General features: G+C 49.0%; 1 protein-coding gene across 1 annotated transcript in view; it reads right to left on the bottom strand.

Annotated features, from left to right (window-relative positions):
* The window catches only part of PAPPA2 (pappalysin 2), a 190,148-nt gene that overhangs the window by 159,172 nt on the left and 11,830 nt on the right, over window positions 1-19,146 (bottom strand). The window contains exon 2 of the mRNA XM_050962976.1: window positions 17,473-18,535. Within this exon, the coding sequence (XP_050818933.1) occupies window positions 17,473-18,535 (1,063 nt within the window). The remainder of the gene's footprint in view (window positions 1-17,472; window positions 18,536-19,146) is intronic.

Here is a 19,146-nt window from a genome sequence, read left to right as displayed (position 1 = left end):
AACGGACAGTCATGGCACAACCTGCCCATAGGAAAAGCCCCTCTCAGATCCCATCAGTTAGTGGCTGACTTGTGCCATTCAACAGGAGGGGTTTTACCTCTTTATTTTTAAAAATTTATCGTACCTAATGCAACTTTGGATGTTTTCATTATTTCTATAAATGCCCAATCACTTTTTTGACCCCTGCTAAGCTCTTAGCCTCAAGGCCATCTTGTGACAGGGAGTTCCATAGGCTAATTATGCATTGAGTAAAAAAGGGCAAATTTCCTTTTATCAAATGTGTAGAGGCTTAGATTTGTAAGGCCAAAAGAGCCCATTACAAACACATAGTCTGACCTCCTGCATCACAGAACCTCACCTTGTCATTCCTGCATTAAGCATGACAGTTTGTGGCTGAATTAGGTTCCGTCATTTCAGAAGATCCATCCGTTGCCTTTCAATTTCATTGGCAGTCCCCTGGGTCTTGTATTATGAGACAGGGTAAAACAAGAGCGCCTCATTCACCTCTTCTGTAAACATTCATCATTTTACATATCTCTGTCATGTCCCCTTTCTACAGTTAACCCAGACTCTTACCTGGGTTTCAGCCTTAACCCCTCCCCTTCCTCCGCACACGCAAAACCTACTGACCCTGATTTGGAGGTGCTTGAAACCCAAGCTAACATACCCAGCTGGGCATGTGGATCGGAGACCAAGAGCCTCTTTAAACCTGCCCGCTTTGTAGTGAGGATGCACTCAAGTGCTGGTAGTCCTCCAATGCCCTTCACACAATTCCCCCTAAAGGGCAGACAAGTTCCCCCACAATCCCCATGACCAAACAGAAAAGAATCCTAGAGTGTCACACCGCAAAGAACCCTGGTCTATGTCCCCAACACATATGAGTGCAGCAGCCAAGAGCCCCCAGTCACATGGGTAGGGTTTGCAGTGTGGCTGCTCACACCCAGACTAAGCTAACCCAGGTGAACAGACCTGGGTGCCTAGTTAACTGTGCCATGCAGACATAGCCTTATTTGTCTCCTCTTTCAACAGAGCCATCCCCACCTTCTCAATCTCTTCTCCCAAGGAAGTCTTCCAAGTTTCTGATCATTCTTGCTGCCCATCGCTTAACTCTCTCTATTTCTGCTAGATCTTTTCCATAGGTGACCAAAACGGAACCCAGTATTCAAGGTAAAGGCATATCATTGATTTATATAGTGACATTACAATGCTTTCAATATTATTTTCTACCCTAAAAATCTATCCATCCTAAGACTTTGCTTTTTCAACCATTACTGCACACTAAACAGAGGCTTTAATTGAGCTGCCCACTATGACATAAATGTCTTCTTGAGTGGTCACAATTAATTTAGATTTCAGCGATGGGTTCGAAGTATTCCTTGCAATATGCATTACCCGTGTATTTGTCAATACTGATTTTCGTTGGACATCATGTTGCCCACTCCCCTAACTTTGTTAGGCCCCTCTGACTTTCTCTGAGTTTACTCTAATCACAACAGCCTTAAATAATTTAATTTTGCATCACCTAAAATATTGCAGATTGAAAAATAAGGCATGGGGGATTTGGGGGCAGCAGATCTTAGTGAGCCTGTGTTTCCTGACAACAAAAAATAAAACCTGCATGTATAGAATGGGCCATCAGAGAAGTGAAGTTCTGGAACAGCCTTTCAAGGGGGGCAATGGGGCAAAAAAAGTAACTGGCTTCAAGACTGATCTTAATAAATTTATAAAGATGATGGTATGATGAGACCACCTACGATGGTATGTAGCCAATCTGCAATTGCTACTATCAAATATCTCCAACAGCCAAATATGGGACACTAGATGGGGAGGTCTCTGAGTGACTACAGAGAATTCATTCCTAGCTGTCTGGCTGGCAGGTCTTGCCCATGTGCTCGGGGTCTAATAGGCTGCCACATTTGGGTTCGAGAAGGAATTTCCCCCCAGGTCAGAGTAGCAGAGACCCTGGGGGGTTTTCACCCTCCTGTGCAGCACGGGGCACAGGACACTTGCTGGCTTAAACTAGTGTAAATGGTGAATTCTCTGTAACTTGAAGTCTTTCAGTCAAAATTTGAGGACTTCAGTAACTCAGCCAGAGGTTATTGGTTTGTTTCAGTAGTGGTGGGCAAGGTTCTGAGGCCTGCGACGTGCAAGAGGTCAGACTAGATGATCATGATGGTCCCTTCTGGCCTTAAAGTCGATGAGACCACACAATTTTTGCTTCTCTCCCGAGAAAGATAAAAGCACCAGAGCAGTTTGAAATGTTCACAACAAACCACAAACCAAGCAAAGTTCCCTTGGTTTGGAGAGTCATTACAAACTTGAAGCTCCCATCAGAAAAACAAGCAAGTCTTAGCAGAGATCTGGGGCCAGTGTCCAACAAACCAGAGTGATTTAGGCTTTGCATCAAGCAGGAAACATGGTATCAACATGAAATCAGGAAAAAACTGCTGTGATTTCGACAGTTTGGCTATGAAATTTTGGGTTCGTTCATACCTGAAACTCCAAGTGCAAAGCTCGGGGGGCCAGGGGCTGTGGGATGGTGTTTGGGTACTGGGTGCAGGCTCTGGGCTGGGGCAGGGGGGTTGGGTGCAGACTTTAGTAAGGCATTTGATACAGTCTCGCATGATATTCTTATAGATAAACTAGGAAAGTACAATTTAGATGGGGCTACTATAAGGTGGGTGCATAACTGGCTGGATAACCGTACTCAGAGAGTAGTTGTTAATGGCTCCCAATCCTGCTGGAAAGGTATAACAAGTGGGGTTCTGCAGGGGTCTGTTTTGGGACCGGTTCTGTTCAATATCTTCATCAACGATTTAGATGTTGGCATAGAAAGTACGCTTATTAAGTTTGCGGACGATACCAAACTGGGAGGGATTGCAACTGCTTTGGAGGACAGGGTCAAAATTCAAAATGATCTGGACAAGTTGGAGAAATGGTCTGAGGTAAACAGGATGAAGTTCAATAAAGATAAATGCAAAGTGCTCCACTTAGGAAGGAACAATCAGTTTCACACGTACTGAATGGGAAGAGACTGTCTAGGAAGGAGTATGGCAGAAAGAGATCTAGGGGTCATAGTGGACCACAAGCTTAATATGAGTCAACAATGTGATACTGTTGCAAAAAAAGCAAACATGATTCTGGGATGCATTAACAGGTGTGTTGTAAACAAGACACGAGAAGTCATTCTTCCGCTTTACTCTGCGCTGGTTAGGCCTCAACTGGAGTATTGTGTTCAGTTCTGGGCACCGCATTTCAAGAAAGATGTGGAGAAATTGGAGAGGGTCCAGAGAAGAGCAACAAGAATGATTAAAGGTCTTGAGAACATGACCTATGAAGGAAGGCTGAAGGAATTGGGTTTGTTTAGTTTGGAAAAGAGAAGACTGAGAGGGGACATGATAGCAGTTTTCAGGTATCTAAAAGGGTGTCATCAGGAGGAGGGAGAAAACTTGTTCATCTTAGCCTCCAATGATAGAACAAGAAGCAATGGGCTTAAACTGCAGCAAGGGAGATTTAGGTTGGACATTAGGAAAAAGTTCCTAACTGTCAGGGTAGTTAAACACTGGAATAGATTGCCTAGGGAAGTTGTGGAATCTCCATCTCTGGAGATATTTAAGAGTAGGTTAGATAAATGTCTATTAGGGATGGTCTAGACAGTATTTGGTCCTGCCATGAGGGCAGGGGACTGGACTCGATGACCTCTCGAGGTCCCTTCCAGTCCTAGAGTCTATGAGTCTATGAGGAGGTTTGGGGTTCTGGGTGCAGGTGGGGACTTGGGTGCTTGGTGCAGGCTCTGGGTCGGGTGTGGGAGTGGGTGCGGGGCATGGGGCTGGGCCAGGAATGAGGAGTTTGGGGTGCAGCAGGCTGGAGTGGGTGGCCAGAAAGGACTCCCCCAGCTGTCTCCCCACCAGCAGCAGCGAGATCTGGAGGAGAGGGGGCCCCTCCTTGGCCCCCTCGGCACAACACTCTCCCAAGCCCTTCCAAGCTGCTGTTCAGGAGGTCCAGCCAGGATAAGCCCCCCCTTGGAGTTGACCCAGAGTCACCTGCTGGCTCCATGCTCCTCCTCTCCTCCTCAGGCACAGCAGCCGCCTTAGCCTGCCCCCAGTACTGCTCCCTTGGAGCTGGCAGTGGGCAGGCAGGGACGCTCAGGGGAGGCGCATGAGGGCAGCAAGCGGGTCCAGAGGACACTCAGGGAGAGGCATGCGAGGGGCGGCAGGTGCAGGCAGGAGAGAGACCTGACCCTGAACATTGGTGGAGCTGGGACCCCCGGGCCCTCAATTTGCTGGAGCCCGGGCACCACAGGCCCATATAACTCACCGCCCCTGCAGGGGATATTGATCACTGCAGAGTGAGACTGAAGCACAGGTTTACATGCAACCCAGGGAAGCCAAACTAACAAGCTGGGCATGGCAGTAGGCAAATATTAGGTGTGGAGGCTGTTATTCTGAATTTTAGATATCTATGCAAGTTAAAGTTCTCTGCAAAGCTGCCAGCATTGCCTTCTGTGTCCCAGATTTTGGGCCAGCCGTGCATCTGTGCTAACGCTGTATGGCAGTAGCCAGCGATGGAACAACTGCTCATCTGGAGTAAAACCAACAATGGCCTTTCTGCTCAACCCTCCCTCCCTCAGGGCCTGATGGTGGTGTTCATACCCCAGCCCCGCCGAGGGGATGGTGCAGACCTGCAGCGCCCCAGGCAGACTGTCCAAGATGGAGTAGCATGCTGCCCAAGCCCCGCTCCATATACAACTGCTGCCGTGTGTGACAGTGTCATAACATTTTTTCCCAGATCTGGACCTTAGCGTCCAAAATATGGATGTTAGCATGAAAACCTCCAAGCTTAGTTACCAGCTTGGACCTGGTAAAGCTGCCACCAGCCAGGAATTATACAGTGCCTAGCTCACTGTGGTCTCCCCAAAACCATCCCTGAGGGACCCCCAGACTCAGATGCCTTGAGTCCTACAACAAAGGGAAATAACCCCTTCCCCTTGTTTCCTTGGTACTTCCTTCCAGGCTCCCCTCCCTGGACGACCTTAGGAGATTCCCTGCTTCCAGTCCTGGAAACACAAGTACCGAGAGATCTAATCTCTCTTCCCCCTCACCCAGAGGGTATGCAAAGTCAGGCTTAGTAAATCTAACACAAAGAGATTTTCCCCTTGACTTCTTCCTCCCACCAATTCCCTGGTGAGCTGCAGACTCAATTCCCTGGAGTCCACACTAAAGAAAAATTCCAACAGATCTTAAAAAGAAAGCTTTATATAAAAAGGAAAGAAAAAGACATTAAAAATAGTCTCTGTATAACGGTGAAAATATACAGGGTCAATTGCTTAAAAGAAAAAGGAATAAACAGCCTTATCCAAAAAGAATACAATTTAACACATTCCAGCAACTACACACATGTAAATACAAAAGGAAACAATATAAACCTATTGTCTTACTATCCTTGTACTTACAACTTGGAAACAGAAGATTAGAAAGCCAGGAGATAGAAAAATCACTCTCAGAGCCGAGAGGGTCAGACCCAAGACAAAGGACAAAGAACTCACACCCAAAACTTCCCTCCACCCAGATTTGAAAAAGTCTTGTTTCCTGATTGGTCCTCTGGTCAGGTGTTTTTTGTTACCCCTTTCCAGGTGAAAGAGACATTAACCCTTAGCTATCCGTTTATGACAGACAGATATGACAATACTCTGGACACCCTGTGCTGCAGGAAGTCTCTTACGAGTTCACTGTATTCAAAATGCAGACGTGTACATACTCTTGAGGGATTGTATGCATTTCCATAGGGAAGGGTGACTGCAGCATCTTCAGGGGGGTGGCCTGGCAAATTCAGTCAGGCTGTAACATCTCCACAGAGGCTCACATATACTGGTTCAAACTGGGTTGTCCAGGGACCAACAGACAAAGAAAGAAGGTTTGGATAAACTGCCTCATTTTAAACTGATTCGGGGCTTTCATTCTGAGCCAACAAACAGGCAGGACCTTCTGTCCAAGGAGGGCCCCAATCCTTAGGGAAGGGTTGGCAGGACTTTGGTCCCTGGATGCCCCCTAAGACTGAGGGGCTTGTTCTGAGCTGCAGTTGGGATGAACTTGTGAGTCTGAGTGGGGTTTGAAGGACTAATCGCCAGCCAGATCTCGTGTGGGGATTGGGACAGAGGGTGATCTCTGGTGAGCTTAGTAGAAGGCAGGCAGGTCCTTTCAGTGAATTAAATACATTTTCTCTGGAGTGCTTTTACCATGGGACTCAAACAGTGCTTAGACAGAGCTGTGTGGGAACTCAACGGTGGCAGTCGCGCTGTGAACTGTCTCACAGGACAGAAGGGAAGCAGGCCTGCTTAGCCAGGCTGTCTTTTGCTGGGGATATCACAGCAGAGTCAGCGAACTGAGCAGTCTGAAAGCACCCCACTCAGGAGGGAAAGAGCCACATGTCACCACCCAAGAGAGGTGATGTCGGAGGAGCCTGGAGCCTAGAGCAGGTGCTTTTGCTGGACCATAGAAGGGGAATACAGGTGCAGTTGCCTCGAAGTGTGACACCATGGCCCTGTCTCCTCCCCATCCCAGCCGGCCTCCCTTTCTGTCTGTACTTGTCAGAGCAGATATCAAGCAGTCCCTGTGCTCAAACCACAGGTAATGCAGAGCTAGGATAAGGGTTCTTGTGTGCCCCATGCACGAGCTGCTCCCAGTATGCCATAGCACAGGAGAGGATGGGCATTAGTCCCTCTGCCAAATGGCACCAGCTTGTATTAATCCCCAGGCTGACATCTTGCCCCTGGGTGCAGAGATATACATGGAACACACACTGGCCTACGATTGTTACCATCCAGGAGGGAATTCTTCCAGTGGCAACTGGCAGGTTCTCTTGGTTCCTTAGGGTTTTTTTATTTACACACAGCTGTATTGGTGAGCAGATGGCGCAAAGCCGGCCTTGGGAGAGGGCCATGGGCCCAGGCGAGCAATGCATCCACCAGCGTGCACCTCCACGCTCCAACTGCTAGCTGCACCTCCCTGCCTCTGGACTAAAGCCACTGCACATGTGCTGACAGAACTGTTCTCCCTCAGAAACCGCTGATTGGATTCAATCAAAGACTTTCCCAGGAAAGGATTGATTTCGTCAATCTTTTCAACGTGAAGTTATCAAAACATTTCATTTCAACCGTCTCATTTCAACTTTTGTGTTACATTACAATACCAAAGTCACAGTTTTTCAACGCATATAACATAATAATTAAAATGATAAGATTGAAGCAAAACATTCCCGAATATTTCATTTCACTAAAAATTCCAAGTTTCAACTTTTCATCCTGATTTGGGACAAAACGAAATGCTGAAGTCTCTGAAATTCCCACAGGATGGAAATTTTGGGGTTTGGAGTTTTTGCCAGCTCTACTAGAGGCCCCAATATCTCAGAAATAAACTCTTTGGCCTAGAGATCCTCAGATAGTGTAAATCAGTTGCAATGGTTTACACCAGGATCTTGCCCTTTGTCTCTTGCAATCATGGGACTAAAAGACTCTGTCCAGATATAAGCACAAGTTTCCCATTTTACTGCTTTCTCTTGGTTGTTCATTTTATTTTTATTCCAGTTCTCCCCTCACCGACCCCCACACATTAGGCAAATCCCTCTTTAAGTTCCCACGACACCCCCTCTCCTCATAAATTTTCATTTAATTACAGTATTTTAGGGCCAAAATCCTGAAGACCTGAATAAGTGGGAGTTTTGCCTAAGAAAAATTTCCTGGGCTAAATTCTCTGCTCATGTACATTAAGAATGGCCATATTGGATCAGATCAATGGTCCATCTAGCCCAGTATCCTGTCTTCTAACAGTGGCCAATGCCAGGTGCTTCAGAGGAATGAACAGAACAGGGCAATTATCGAGTGATACATCCCCTCATATCCAGTATTAGCTTCTGGCAATTGGAGGTTTAGGGACACCCAAAGCATGGGGTTGCGTCCCGGACCCTCTTGGCTAATAGCCATTTATGGACCTATCCTCCATGAACTCATTTAATTCTTTTTGAACCCAGTTATACTTTTGGCCTTCACAACATCCATGGAAATGAGTTCCATAGGTTGACTGTATGTTGTGTGAAATAGTATTTCCTTATGTTTGTTGTAACTCTATTGTTGATTAATTTAATGGATGACCCCTGGTTCTTGTGTTACATGAAGGGGTAAATAACACTTCCCAATTTGCCTTCTCCATATCACTCACAAATTTATAGAGCTCTATCATATACCTCTTGAGACATACATTATCTAAGCTGAACAGTCCCAGACTTTTTAATCTCTCCTCCATATAGAAGCTGTTCCATATCCCTAATCATTTGTGACTGGGGCACAGGGACTCCTGCCTAATGTTTAGCATGTACAGCGGCAGTCACCCCAATGGGTGCAGCGGGGCGGGCCAGACGGGAACCCACCTAGTGACTACAGTTTGCAGGGCAGCAAAACCACCTAACTAGTGGATATGGTGCAGGAAGGGGGAGGGGAACCCAGGCCCTCCAACTCCACCAGGTTCCAACCCAGGACCCTGGGAGGCTGGTTCAACTGCTCACCCATCTCTGTCTGGCGTCAGCTTCCCTGAGTCACTTCCTACCTCAGTTTGCACCCCATCTGGCCACCATCCTTCCCTGGGGAACGTTGCCTTCTGTGTTTCCAGCCCCAGTCTCAGTCGCTGTTGCTCCTCTGCTCCTCAGATCGATGCAGGTTCAGTTCTGGTCTGCTCCTGGAGCTCCCAGGGAACGTCACCCTCCCTGGCTTGCCAGCCCCAGACTGAGCTGCCTGGCTGGCTTTAAAACCATGCCTCCAATCCGGGCATGCTCAGCAAGGGCAGAGGGGAGGAGTCTCCTTAACCCAGAGCTGCTCCCTATTCTCCTCCTGTCCAGTGAGAGGTTTATATACCCTGTCACATCCTTCTCTGTACTTTTCCAATTCCAATAGATCTTTTTTGAAATGGGGCCACCAGAACTGCATGCAGTATTCAAGGTGTGGGTGTACCATGGATTTATATAGTAGCATTATGATATTTTCTGTCTTATTAACTATCCCTTTCCTAATGATTCCCAACATTCTGTTTGCTTTTTCGACTGCCGCTGCAGATATTGAGCAGATATTTTCAGAGAACTATCCACAGTGACTCCAAGATCTCTTTCTTGAGCGGTAAAACTAATGTAGACACCATCATTTTGTATATATAGTTGGGATTAGTTTTTCTAATGTGCATGATTTTGCACTTATCAACACTGAATTTCATCTGCCATTTTGTTGTCCACATTGAAGTCAATGAACAAGCAGTGGAACTACACCAATTTATAACAGCATAAAATGTGGCCTCTCTTATTTAAGATAGACCCTTTCTCCTCAAAGAGTCAAAGCATTTCATTCATGACACATAAATAACAAGAATCAATTCACCCCATTACACACAGTAAAATGCAGCCACCTCTGGGGATAGAACGCTGTTGGACAGCACGCGGCAACACTACACAGCAGCCAAGAACAGGAAGTGAACCATGTGAAATTGTAAAAGGAATTTCGGTTGGCAGAACTATTTTCCACTTTTGCATTTAAATGGGACATGAGATTTATCTTCCCTGCTCTTGGTAAAAATGCCTGGGGTTTTTTAGTGGCCTCAAGTGGCCACAGCCTCACATAAATGGGTCAGTGCTTGGAAAGCACTAGGAAAATGTAAAGACCTAGAGACACAGCACAGTGAATATTATTGCCACCTGGGTAATTGCAGTGGCAGGAGGAACGTCTCATGACAGGGAGCTCTAACACAATTCCAGCTGTATTACTCAGACAGTAGCCAGGGTGGGAGCAGGACCATTTGACAGACAGCTCTTCCATCTTCCACTAGTATTTCCGCAGCCCGTCCAGATAAATGCAAGAAACATTCAAGGAGCCTAGGAAGGAAAACCAAAGGCCAGCAGTACCTGGTCTCTCTTCCCCTCGCTCATCTCACACCCATCAGCCCTTAGCTGCCTGTCCTCCCGCATTTCCACTTCCCTTTGCCTTCCTGAACGCCTCTGGTTGCCTCTTTCTCCCACTCAGCAGAGCCCATTTAAAACTCACAAAGAGTCCTGTGGCACCTTATAGACTAACAGACGTTTTGGAGCATGAGCTTTCGTGGGTGAATACCCACTTCGTTGGATGCATGTAGTGGAAATTTCCAGGGGCAAGTATATATATGCAAGCAAGCTAGAGATAATGAGGTTAGTTCAATCAGGGAGGATGAGGCCCTGTTCTAGCAGCTGAGGTGTGAAAACCAAGGGAGGAGAAACTGGTTTTGTAGCTGGCAAGCCATTCACAGTCTTTGTTTAATCCTGAGCTGATGGTGTCAAATTTGCAGATGAACTGAAGCTCAGCAGTTTCTCTTTGAAGTCTGGTCCTGAAGTTTTTTTGCTGCAGGATGGCCACCTTAAGGTCTGCTATAGTGTGGCCAGGGAAGTTGAAGTGTTCTCCTACAGGTTTTTGTATATTGCCATTCCTAATATCTGATTTGTGTCCATTTATCCTTTTCCGTAGAGACTGTCCAGTTTGGCCAATGTACATAGCAGAGGGGCATTGCTGGCACATGATGGCATATATTACTTTGGTGGACGTGCAGGTGCATGAACTGGTGATGGTGTGGCTGATCTGGTTAGGTCCTGTGATGGTGTCGCTGGTGTAGATATGTGGGCAGGGTCAAAATGACAGTCTGGACCTATACATTGAATGCTTCTGCCGACGTGCACAGGCAGAAATTGTGGAAAAACAACATCGCTTGCCTCATAACCTAAGTTGTGCTGAACGCAATGCCATCCACAGCCTCAGAAACCACCCTGACATTATCATCAAAGAGGCTGATAAAGGTGGTGCTGTTGTCATCATGAACAAGTCTGACTACCAAAAGGAGGCCGCCAGACAACTCTCCAATACTAAATTCTACAGGCCACTTCCCTCAGATCCCACTGAGGAATACACTAAAAAACTGCACCATCTACTCAGGACACTCCCTACACTAACACCGGAACAAATAAACATACCCTTAGAGCCCCGACCAGGGTTATTCTATCTACTACCCAAGATTCACAAACCCGGAAATCCTGGACACCCCATCATCTTGGGCACTGGCATTCTCACTGAAGGACTGTCTGGATATGTGGACTCTCTACTCAGACCCTATGCCACCAGCACTCCCAGCTATCTCTGTGACACCACTGATTTCCTGAGGAAACTACAATGCATTGGTGACCTTCCAGAAAACACCATTCTAGCCACCATAATGTAGAGGCTCTCTACACAAACATCCCACACACAGATGGAATACAAGCTGTCAGGAACAGTATCCCTGATGATGCCACAGCACAACTGGCTGCTGAGCTCTGTGCCTTTATCCTCACACACAACTATTTCAAATTTGATGACAATATATATCTCCAGATCAGTGGCACCGCTATGGGCACCCGCCTGGCCCCACAATATGCCAATATTTTTATGGCCGACTTGGAACAACGCCCCCTCAGCTCTCGTCCACTCACACCCCTTCTCTACCTACGCTACATTGATGACATCTTCATCATCTGGACCCATGGGAAGGAGACTCTGGAAAAATTCCACCACAATTTTAACAGCTTCCACCTCACCATCAACCTCAGCCTGGACCAATCTACACGGGAGGTCCACTTCCTAGACATCACGGTGCAAATAAGTGATGGTCACATTAACATCACCCTATACCAAAAACCTACCGACCGCTATGCCTACCTTCATGCCTCCAGCTTCCATCCCGGGCACATCACACGATCCATTGTCTACAGCCAAGCACTGAGGTACAACCGCATCTGCTCTAACCCCTCAGACAGAGACCAACACCTACAAAATCTCCACCAAGCATTCTCAAAACTACAATACCCACACGAGGAAATAAGGAAACAGATCAACAGAGCCAGACGTGTACCCAGAAGCCTCCTACTGCAAGACAAACCCAAGAAAGAAACCAACAGGACTCCACTGGCCATCACATACAGTCCCCAGCTAAAACCCCTCCAACGCATCATCAGGGATCTACAACCCATCCTGGACAATGATCCCACACTTTCACAGGCCTTGGGTGGCAGGCCAGTCCTCGCCCACAGACAACCTGCCAATCTGAAACATATTCTCAACAGTAACTGCACACCGCACCGTAGTAACTCTAGCTCAGGAACCAATCCATGCAACAAACCTTGATGCCAACTCTGCCCACATATCTACACCAGCGACACCATCACAGGACCTAACCAGATCAGCCACACCATCACCGGTTCATTCACCTGCATGTCCACCAATGTAATATATGCCATCATATGCCAGCAATGCCCCTCTGCTATGTACATCGGCCAAACTGGATAGTCTCTACGGAAAAGGATAAATGGACACAAATCAGATATTAGGAATGGCAATATACAAAAACCTGTAGGAGAACACTTCAACTTCCCTGGCCACACTATAGCAGACCTTAAGGTGGCCATCCTGCAGCAAAAAAACTTCAGGACCAGACTTCAAAGAGAAACTGCTGAGCTTCAGTTCATCTGCAAATTTGACACCATCAGCTCAGGATTAAACAAAGACTGTGAATGGCTTGCCAGCTACAAAACCAGTTTCTCCTCCCTTGGTTTTCACACCTCAGCTGCTAGAACAGGGCCTCATCCTCCCTGATTGAACTAACCTCATTATCTCTAGCTTGCTTGCATATATATACCTGCCCCTGGAAATTTCCACTACATGCATCCAACGAACCGGGTATTCACCCACGAAAGCTCATGCTCCAAAACATCTGTTAGTCTATAAGGTGCCACAGGACTCTTTGCTGCTTTTACAGATCCAGACTAACATGGCTACCCCTCTGATATTTAAAACTCACGTGAGTTCCAGTCACCTTCACAGTCCTCTTTCATTCCTCCTTCTCCCGAGGGTGTCAAAACAAAACTCACCAAACACAAACCTTCCGCAATTCCAAACAAACCCATAGTCCTACATCGATCCCAGCTCTGTGCAGTTTTCTGTTTTCTTGGCTTCCCTAGCCTTGCTGCCCCTCTGAGCACGCACACCGCCACTCTTTCCCTGCAGCCCTTTATCTTCAGTTACCCAAAACCTCCCCAGTGAGGCTTAGCATGTAATCAGTGCTGGCTCAGCCCCAGGCTCTCCAGCCCCTTGTGGGGATGTGAGTCGCAGATCCCTAGAAGTCCATGTTGCACCTTTTCCCACCAGGTTCTGCTACTTCACCTACTTGCCTTGGCCACTGGCGACTTCCACTCACTGTGTTCCACCCACTTAGAGAGATTCCTCCCTCCAGAGCCACTGAGACCTGCTACGTCCCTACCCCGGGAGCATCTCAGTGAGCGACCGATGCAACAGAAAGCCAGCCAGGCCGAAGCAGAGAGAGAGGAGGAGATTCGCTCCGGTGTGCAGAAAGAAAGCACTAAAGAAAGCATGACATGTCCTTCCAATCACAATCCAAAAGGCACCTTTAGGATAGCCTGGATGGCTGGAATGAAACCGGGCAGCCCATGTCCCTTCTAGGCCACCGACTTCCGTGGGCTCAGCTCCCAGCTGACAGAGAGCCTGGGAAGGAAGCAGCCTGCTTTTGCTGTGGTTTTGTTTGCTGACTCAGGGAGATCTGTGCGAGCGCCTGTCTCCTCCCTTCACCCATCCAGCGGCATAGGCTGCATGGGTTCTCGATGCCACATTCATCTCCAACAGTGGCACCATCTGCCTGTCTCTTGGGAGGCAGTGGGTAGTGCCCCTCCTCTAGCAGGGAATCCCAGTGCTCTCTGTGTACAGGGTTTAGCCTGGAACGAGCAGGCTTGTCTCCGACCCCAGTGATCCCATCCATGCCAGTGTTGGTACGGGTACAATTAAGAGGTTCAGAAGTGACTTGATGAGTTGGGTGCTCAAACTAAGACACCTGAAAGGGGCCTGATTTGCAGAGAGCAGATAATCCATATCCCCTTTCAGGTGTCTTCAGTAAGGCCTCAAGAAGCATAGGCCCCCCAAACCACTGTGCACTTTTGCAGACATAGGTCATATCCATACAAGGATGCAGGCCCGGGTTCTCCACCATCTCGCCTCTTTCCAAGTCAATGACCCCATGCAGACACAGTGTGGCGTGTGAACGATAGTAGCGTTTTAAGTCCATTTTGCACAACTGTGATTGACAACAACAATGGCAAGAGAGTGAGAACCAGGCCCACAACGTAACCCCACCCCCTCGCTTTCATCAGCAGAATGGGGTTTGCTCCCTCTTGTGCTCAGATCCTGTGATGCACACACACACCATGAAAGGGGTAGGGATTGTGGCTCTGCACGCTAGGCCAAAGGGAAACCATGCCCCTTAGCACTGTGCATGGTTCTCCCTCATGCCTGCTCAGCTGCCTCCCCCTGACCCAACAGCTCCCTTTACTGGTGCAGAGGGCGAGGTTGGGTGAGCTGGCTCCTGGGATGATGCACATTGTTTCTTCACCCTGGGGAAGGTGATGCAGCATAGGGCTGTGCGGTGTCTCAGGGCCAGGAGCTATGCCCCCCATTCCTGGGAATGCAGACCCTGCTCGGCACACTGCTGGCTCAGGGCAAGCAATCAATAACGATACCTGCAGTAATGATTAATAGCAACTGCTCCCTCGTTGGCACAGCTCTGAATGGCCCATGGAGCCAGCTGGAAAGAGACACCTCGTACAGTGTGATTGATGGTGTTGAACTTAACAGCTGGGCTGCCAGGAAGAGGTGGGGGAGGGCTGCCATGAGCACAGAGCTGCAATGGGGCCATGGGGCATCCCCACGGACAGCCCTGACCTCATGGGTACCCAGGATCTGTGCAGATCCCCAAGGATGTGCATGGTTTGGGGATGGGTCCCACAGCCTTTTCCACAAGAGGGAGCAAACCCTATTCCACTGATGAAAATGCAGGGGATAGTCTGCATGACTCCTTCCGGAGGCAAGGTGCGTGTGATGCTGGCAAACCAGGTGCCAGCAAATGCCGAAGTCTCCAGGTCTCCACTGAACACTGACAAAGGCTTAGCTGGGATCAGTCTGGCTCACCTGTGTGTTGGTGGTATTAAAATGGGTATTGGAATTATAAGAATGTGTTTAATGTTTAGATTTGATTGGATGCTGGGGAGTTGCCACCTGCAGTAATCTCCCTTATAACCTCTGTATCCCATAATCATAAGATAATATTGGACTGGTTGTATTGTGAGCCTCTGTATAAACCACCAGACAGGAGCAAGACATTAAGTAGCATAAGCTGCTGGTCTCCACAGAAAGTGCTCTGTCCTGTCCAACACCAGATGGACTATTGTGGGAGGTTAAAAAGGACAAAATACACTGGTTGTTCTGCTCTTCCCCACATGAAGAAAAGTCATGCAAATGGATTCCTCCCTTCAGCTGAGTTTGCAGCTCAGTGCACATGGCAGGAGGGGGATAAAAACCCCAAACAGAAGGAAGTGAGGATCCCTATGCTGCTTGGACTCCGAGGGGCAAGTTTGCTAGGTATAAGCATGAGATCACCAGTACTTAGCCCTAGTTAGCCCTAAGGGTCATACAGAGATTGCTTATTATAAAAGCTTCTATTATTTTTTGAAACTTAAGATTGTAACTCATTTGTGTATGTATGCTTACCTGCTTTAACCCTGTAAAAAACTCGTTTCCTTTTCTTACTTAATAAATCTGTATGTTCTTTATTATAGCGCTGTCTTAGGTGTATGATCTAAGGTGCCAGTGACCTGGGGTAGGGGACTGGGAGTCACCTTAACATTGCTGTGATTATTAATGTCAGGGACCATCTATCATAAAGATAAGCTTTCCTCAGGGGCAAGCCAGATGGGCACACCCACGGGGACTGTCTGTGATTCCATGTTTAGGTTGTCATAGTACCTGAGGAGTGTAGACCTGATGAGGAGTTGGTGAAATCTAAGTATAGAACTCAGAGCCTATTAGAGGATTGTGCCCTAGTCCCTAACCATCTGCCCTGAGGTTGGTACCCCACTCTCTTGAGTCATTGCAGGCAAGGTTAGAGTAGTGCTAGAGGTGCACAAGGGCTGGGTCAAGAGATCTGTCACCTTCTACAGTTTGCAGGTGGGAAACTTGCCCTTAGCGACCCTTTGAGATTCACAGGAAGTGAGCTCTCTCTTCCCTACAGCATGGGACAGGGCATTCCAGGGGGATCTCTCCAGATGTTTCCAGATTATGGAATTTATTCGTGTGATTCCCAGCTTTTCTGCAGATTCCCTGATGAGTTACAGCGCCTTCTTTTTATGCATCTCACCTCCCCCCTCACCTTTTATTTTTGTTTGTATCTTGCACTGATAGTTCAGCTTATTGAAAGTGGGGTTTTTTTTTTAACAACATTGAAAGGGTACTGATGGAGAAGTGTTTGCAGTATGCATCCCAGCTCTCTGTAATACCACAATTACTCGCATGGACACAAATGGGCAGATTCACTGGTGCGCGCTGGCTTCTTGGTACTACGCTGACACGGCAAAGCAGCAGTGAACTTGTCTCAACTGCAGCGACGCCAAGTAGCTGGAGGGCATCGGTGAATTAGATTCAGAGATTTTTACACCAGATGAGTTCTATAGCCTGATGCTAAATTTGTTTCATCTCTGCTCACCTGGTCTCAGATCCTAGTTATGGAAAAATGAAATGAATTTCCTAGTTCCTATTGGATGTTTGTCCACCGAACAAACAACCACTGTGAATTTGGCAAATGGCAGGAGCCCCTCAGAACAGGCTCAGGACTGGAATAGCAGGGGCTACTGATGAGGGCTAAGGTATGCTGAGAGAGAGATGCAAAGCTGTCACTAGGCATAAGCAGACTAAGCCCTGGTCTACACTGGGGGTGGCGGGGGAATCGATCTAAGATGTGAGAACAGCGTAGCTGAAGTTGACGTATCTTAGATCGAATTACCTCCTGTCCTCACGGCGCGGGGTCAACAACCGTGGCTCCCCCGTCGACTTCGCTTCCGCCTCTCGGCAGTGGTGGAATTCCGGAGTCGACGGCAGAGCGCTCGGGGATCAATTTATCGCTTCTACACTAGATGCGATAAATTGATCCCCGATAGATCGATCACTACCCTAAGCAGCGCAAGGGGGCTCCCTATTTGCTTTTGATTATAAGGTGTTTGTTTCAGTATGGGGTGGGGGGGAAATATTACTGCTAAGACCCCTCGTGTGCTAGCACCAACTCTGGAGAGATGTGTGGAAGAAGGGGCTATGCCAGGACTGCAGTGGTGGAGCTACATGTCAGGGCTCAGGTGCACTAGAAGACGTGGATATGTGAATGGAACAGCAGGGGGTACTGGTGGTCTGGAGAGAGGTGCGCTGGCAGAGCCATGTGTATGGGGAGCCCAGCAGTGGACCAGCAGAGGTATTGCCTTGCCTGCACACAGGTGCCCTGGTAGAGCTGTGTGGGAGCCTATACCGCCCATGAGCCTCCCCATGCCCTTGCCTACCGTTGGGGAGAGTCTGGGTCAAAGCAGGTCCTCCGGACATCAGCCACCTCGGGGTCACAGCAGTCCCCATCGTCGAAGTCGTCCAGCATGTTGTTGCACTCCATGTGGCAGACGCCGTCCCGTCTCTTCCAGGAGTAGCAGCGCCCCTGCAGGCGGCAGTCGCCTCCATCGTAGCCGGTCAGTGGGTGCTCACATTCAGGGTCGCAGTGGTCGTTGCCGATCTTGCTGGGCTCGCAGTTGACCAGGATGGTGCGGTGGCGCAGGGAGGAGTTGTGCACCTCGTGCAGACTCAGTTGCCAGCTGATGTTGTAGCGGCCGAAGGCCTCGCTCAGGGCCTGATGCTGGCGCACCACCTGCTCCCGGCTGACAGTGGGGTGGAGCCCCTGGTCATCGTGGATGTTGACCACCCGATACCGCACCACCTTCTCGCTGCGCAGTGGCCAGTGCCCGTTGTAGTGGGAGATCAGCTCCACGTTATCGCAGGCTGTTTGCCCGCAGATGGGGGGCACCAGTGGAGACAGCAGTTCAGGCTTTGGCACATGGAGCGACTCGAGCAGCGGGTAACCCCCGTCCTTGAAAGCCACCCACTGTTCCTCCAGGTGGGTGAAGCCAGCACCAAGCACCATGGCAGCTTCTGTATCCTCGCTCTTCTGTAAGAAGCCGCGCTGCAGCCTGGCCTGGGGCAGAGCCACGCTCCAGAGTGCCAGCGACGCCAGGTGCCCACGGAAGTTGTGCCCATCCTCGGAGCTGTCCCCTCCCAGAATCAAGCTGCGGCACGAGGCCATGAAGGGACTATGAAGGGCGCCAGCCTGCCAGTCACTGTTGCCCATCCGTACCCCATCCAGGTAAAGCATCATCCACTGCCCGTCATATGTGGCAGCCACATGAGTCCAGGTGTTGAGCTGATAGCGGCGGTAGCCGGACACCACGGTGGCCCTCCTCATCCGGTCCGTCCTGAGCGAGAAGAAGAAGCGGGCATCCTTCCTCCCTGAGCGCTGCAGCGTGCGAATGCCCAGCGCCCAGCCCTTGTCACTGGCCGTGTGGGAGCAATTGTCAAACACACCTGAAGGGGGAAGGAGAGAGCAGAGAAGGGACTCATAAAATGTAAAGCAAGGGACACGAGAAACTGTGATGGGAAAGCATCCAGGCCATGAGACAGGAGAGCTGGGACTCCTGCTGCTTTGCCCCACAGGTTCAGAGACAGGGGGAGGAGGATCTGGTGGATCTGGCAGAACCTCTTAAAACTTCACTCTGCTGCTGAGCTAAAGGATGCTCTGGGGCCTGCTATGGGAATCAGAGGGCTCCATGTCCTGGTGCCCTGTCCTGAGGCTGCAGCCATTCCACAGCAACCCTCTGGGGATTTCTCCACCTCCTGCCCAGCTGCAGGAGGGCGGGTGAGCTCATGGCTAATGCAAGCCCTTTCTCAAGGCCTACACATGCTCTTTCCACTCCCCGGCCACCCGTGCATGACCCGTGCCCTTGGAGAGTGCTTCCAAGGGCCATGCGCTACGTTTGCTTGACACAAGGCCCTGAACGAGTGCAACTGCCCACACCTGGCACTGTCACAGAGCTGCTGCCACTAGAGTCATAACTTTTGTTGACAGAGCACTGTGGGCTGGAATCTTGCACTGTTCACCACAGCTAGCCTGGCTGGCACTTCCCTGGAGACACCGC

Source organism: Gopherus flavomarginatus, chromosome 7 (genome assembly GCF_025201925.1).
Source record: "Gopherus flavomarginatus isolate rGopFla2 chromosome 7, rGopFla2.mat.asm, whole genome shotgun sequence".
Taxonomy (NCBI): Eukaryota; Metazoa; Chordata; order Testudines; family Testudinidae; genus Gopherus; species Gopherus flavomarginatus.
Note: the sequence above shows the minus strand (reverse complement) of the source record. Positions and strands in the feature narration are given on the sequence as shown.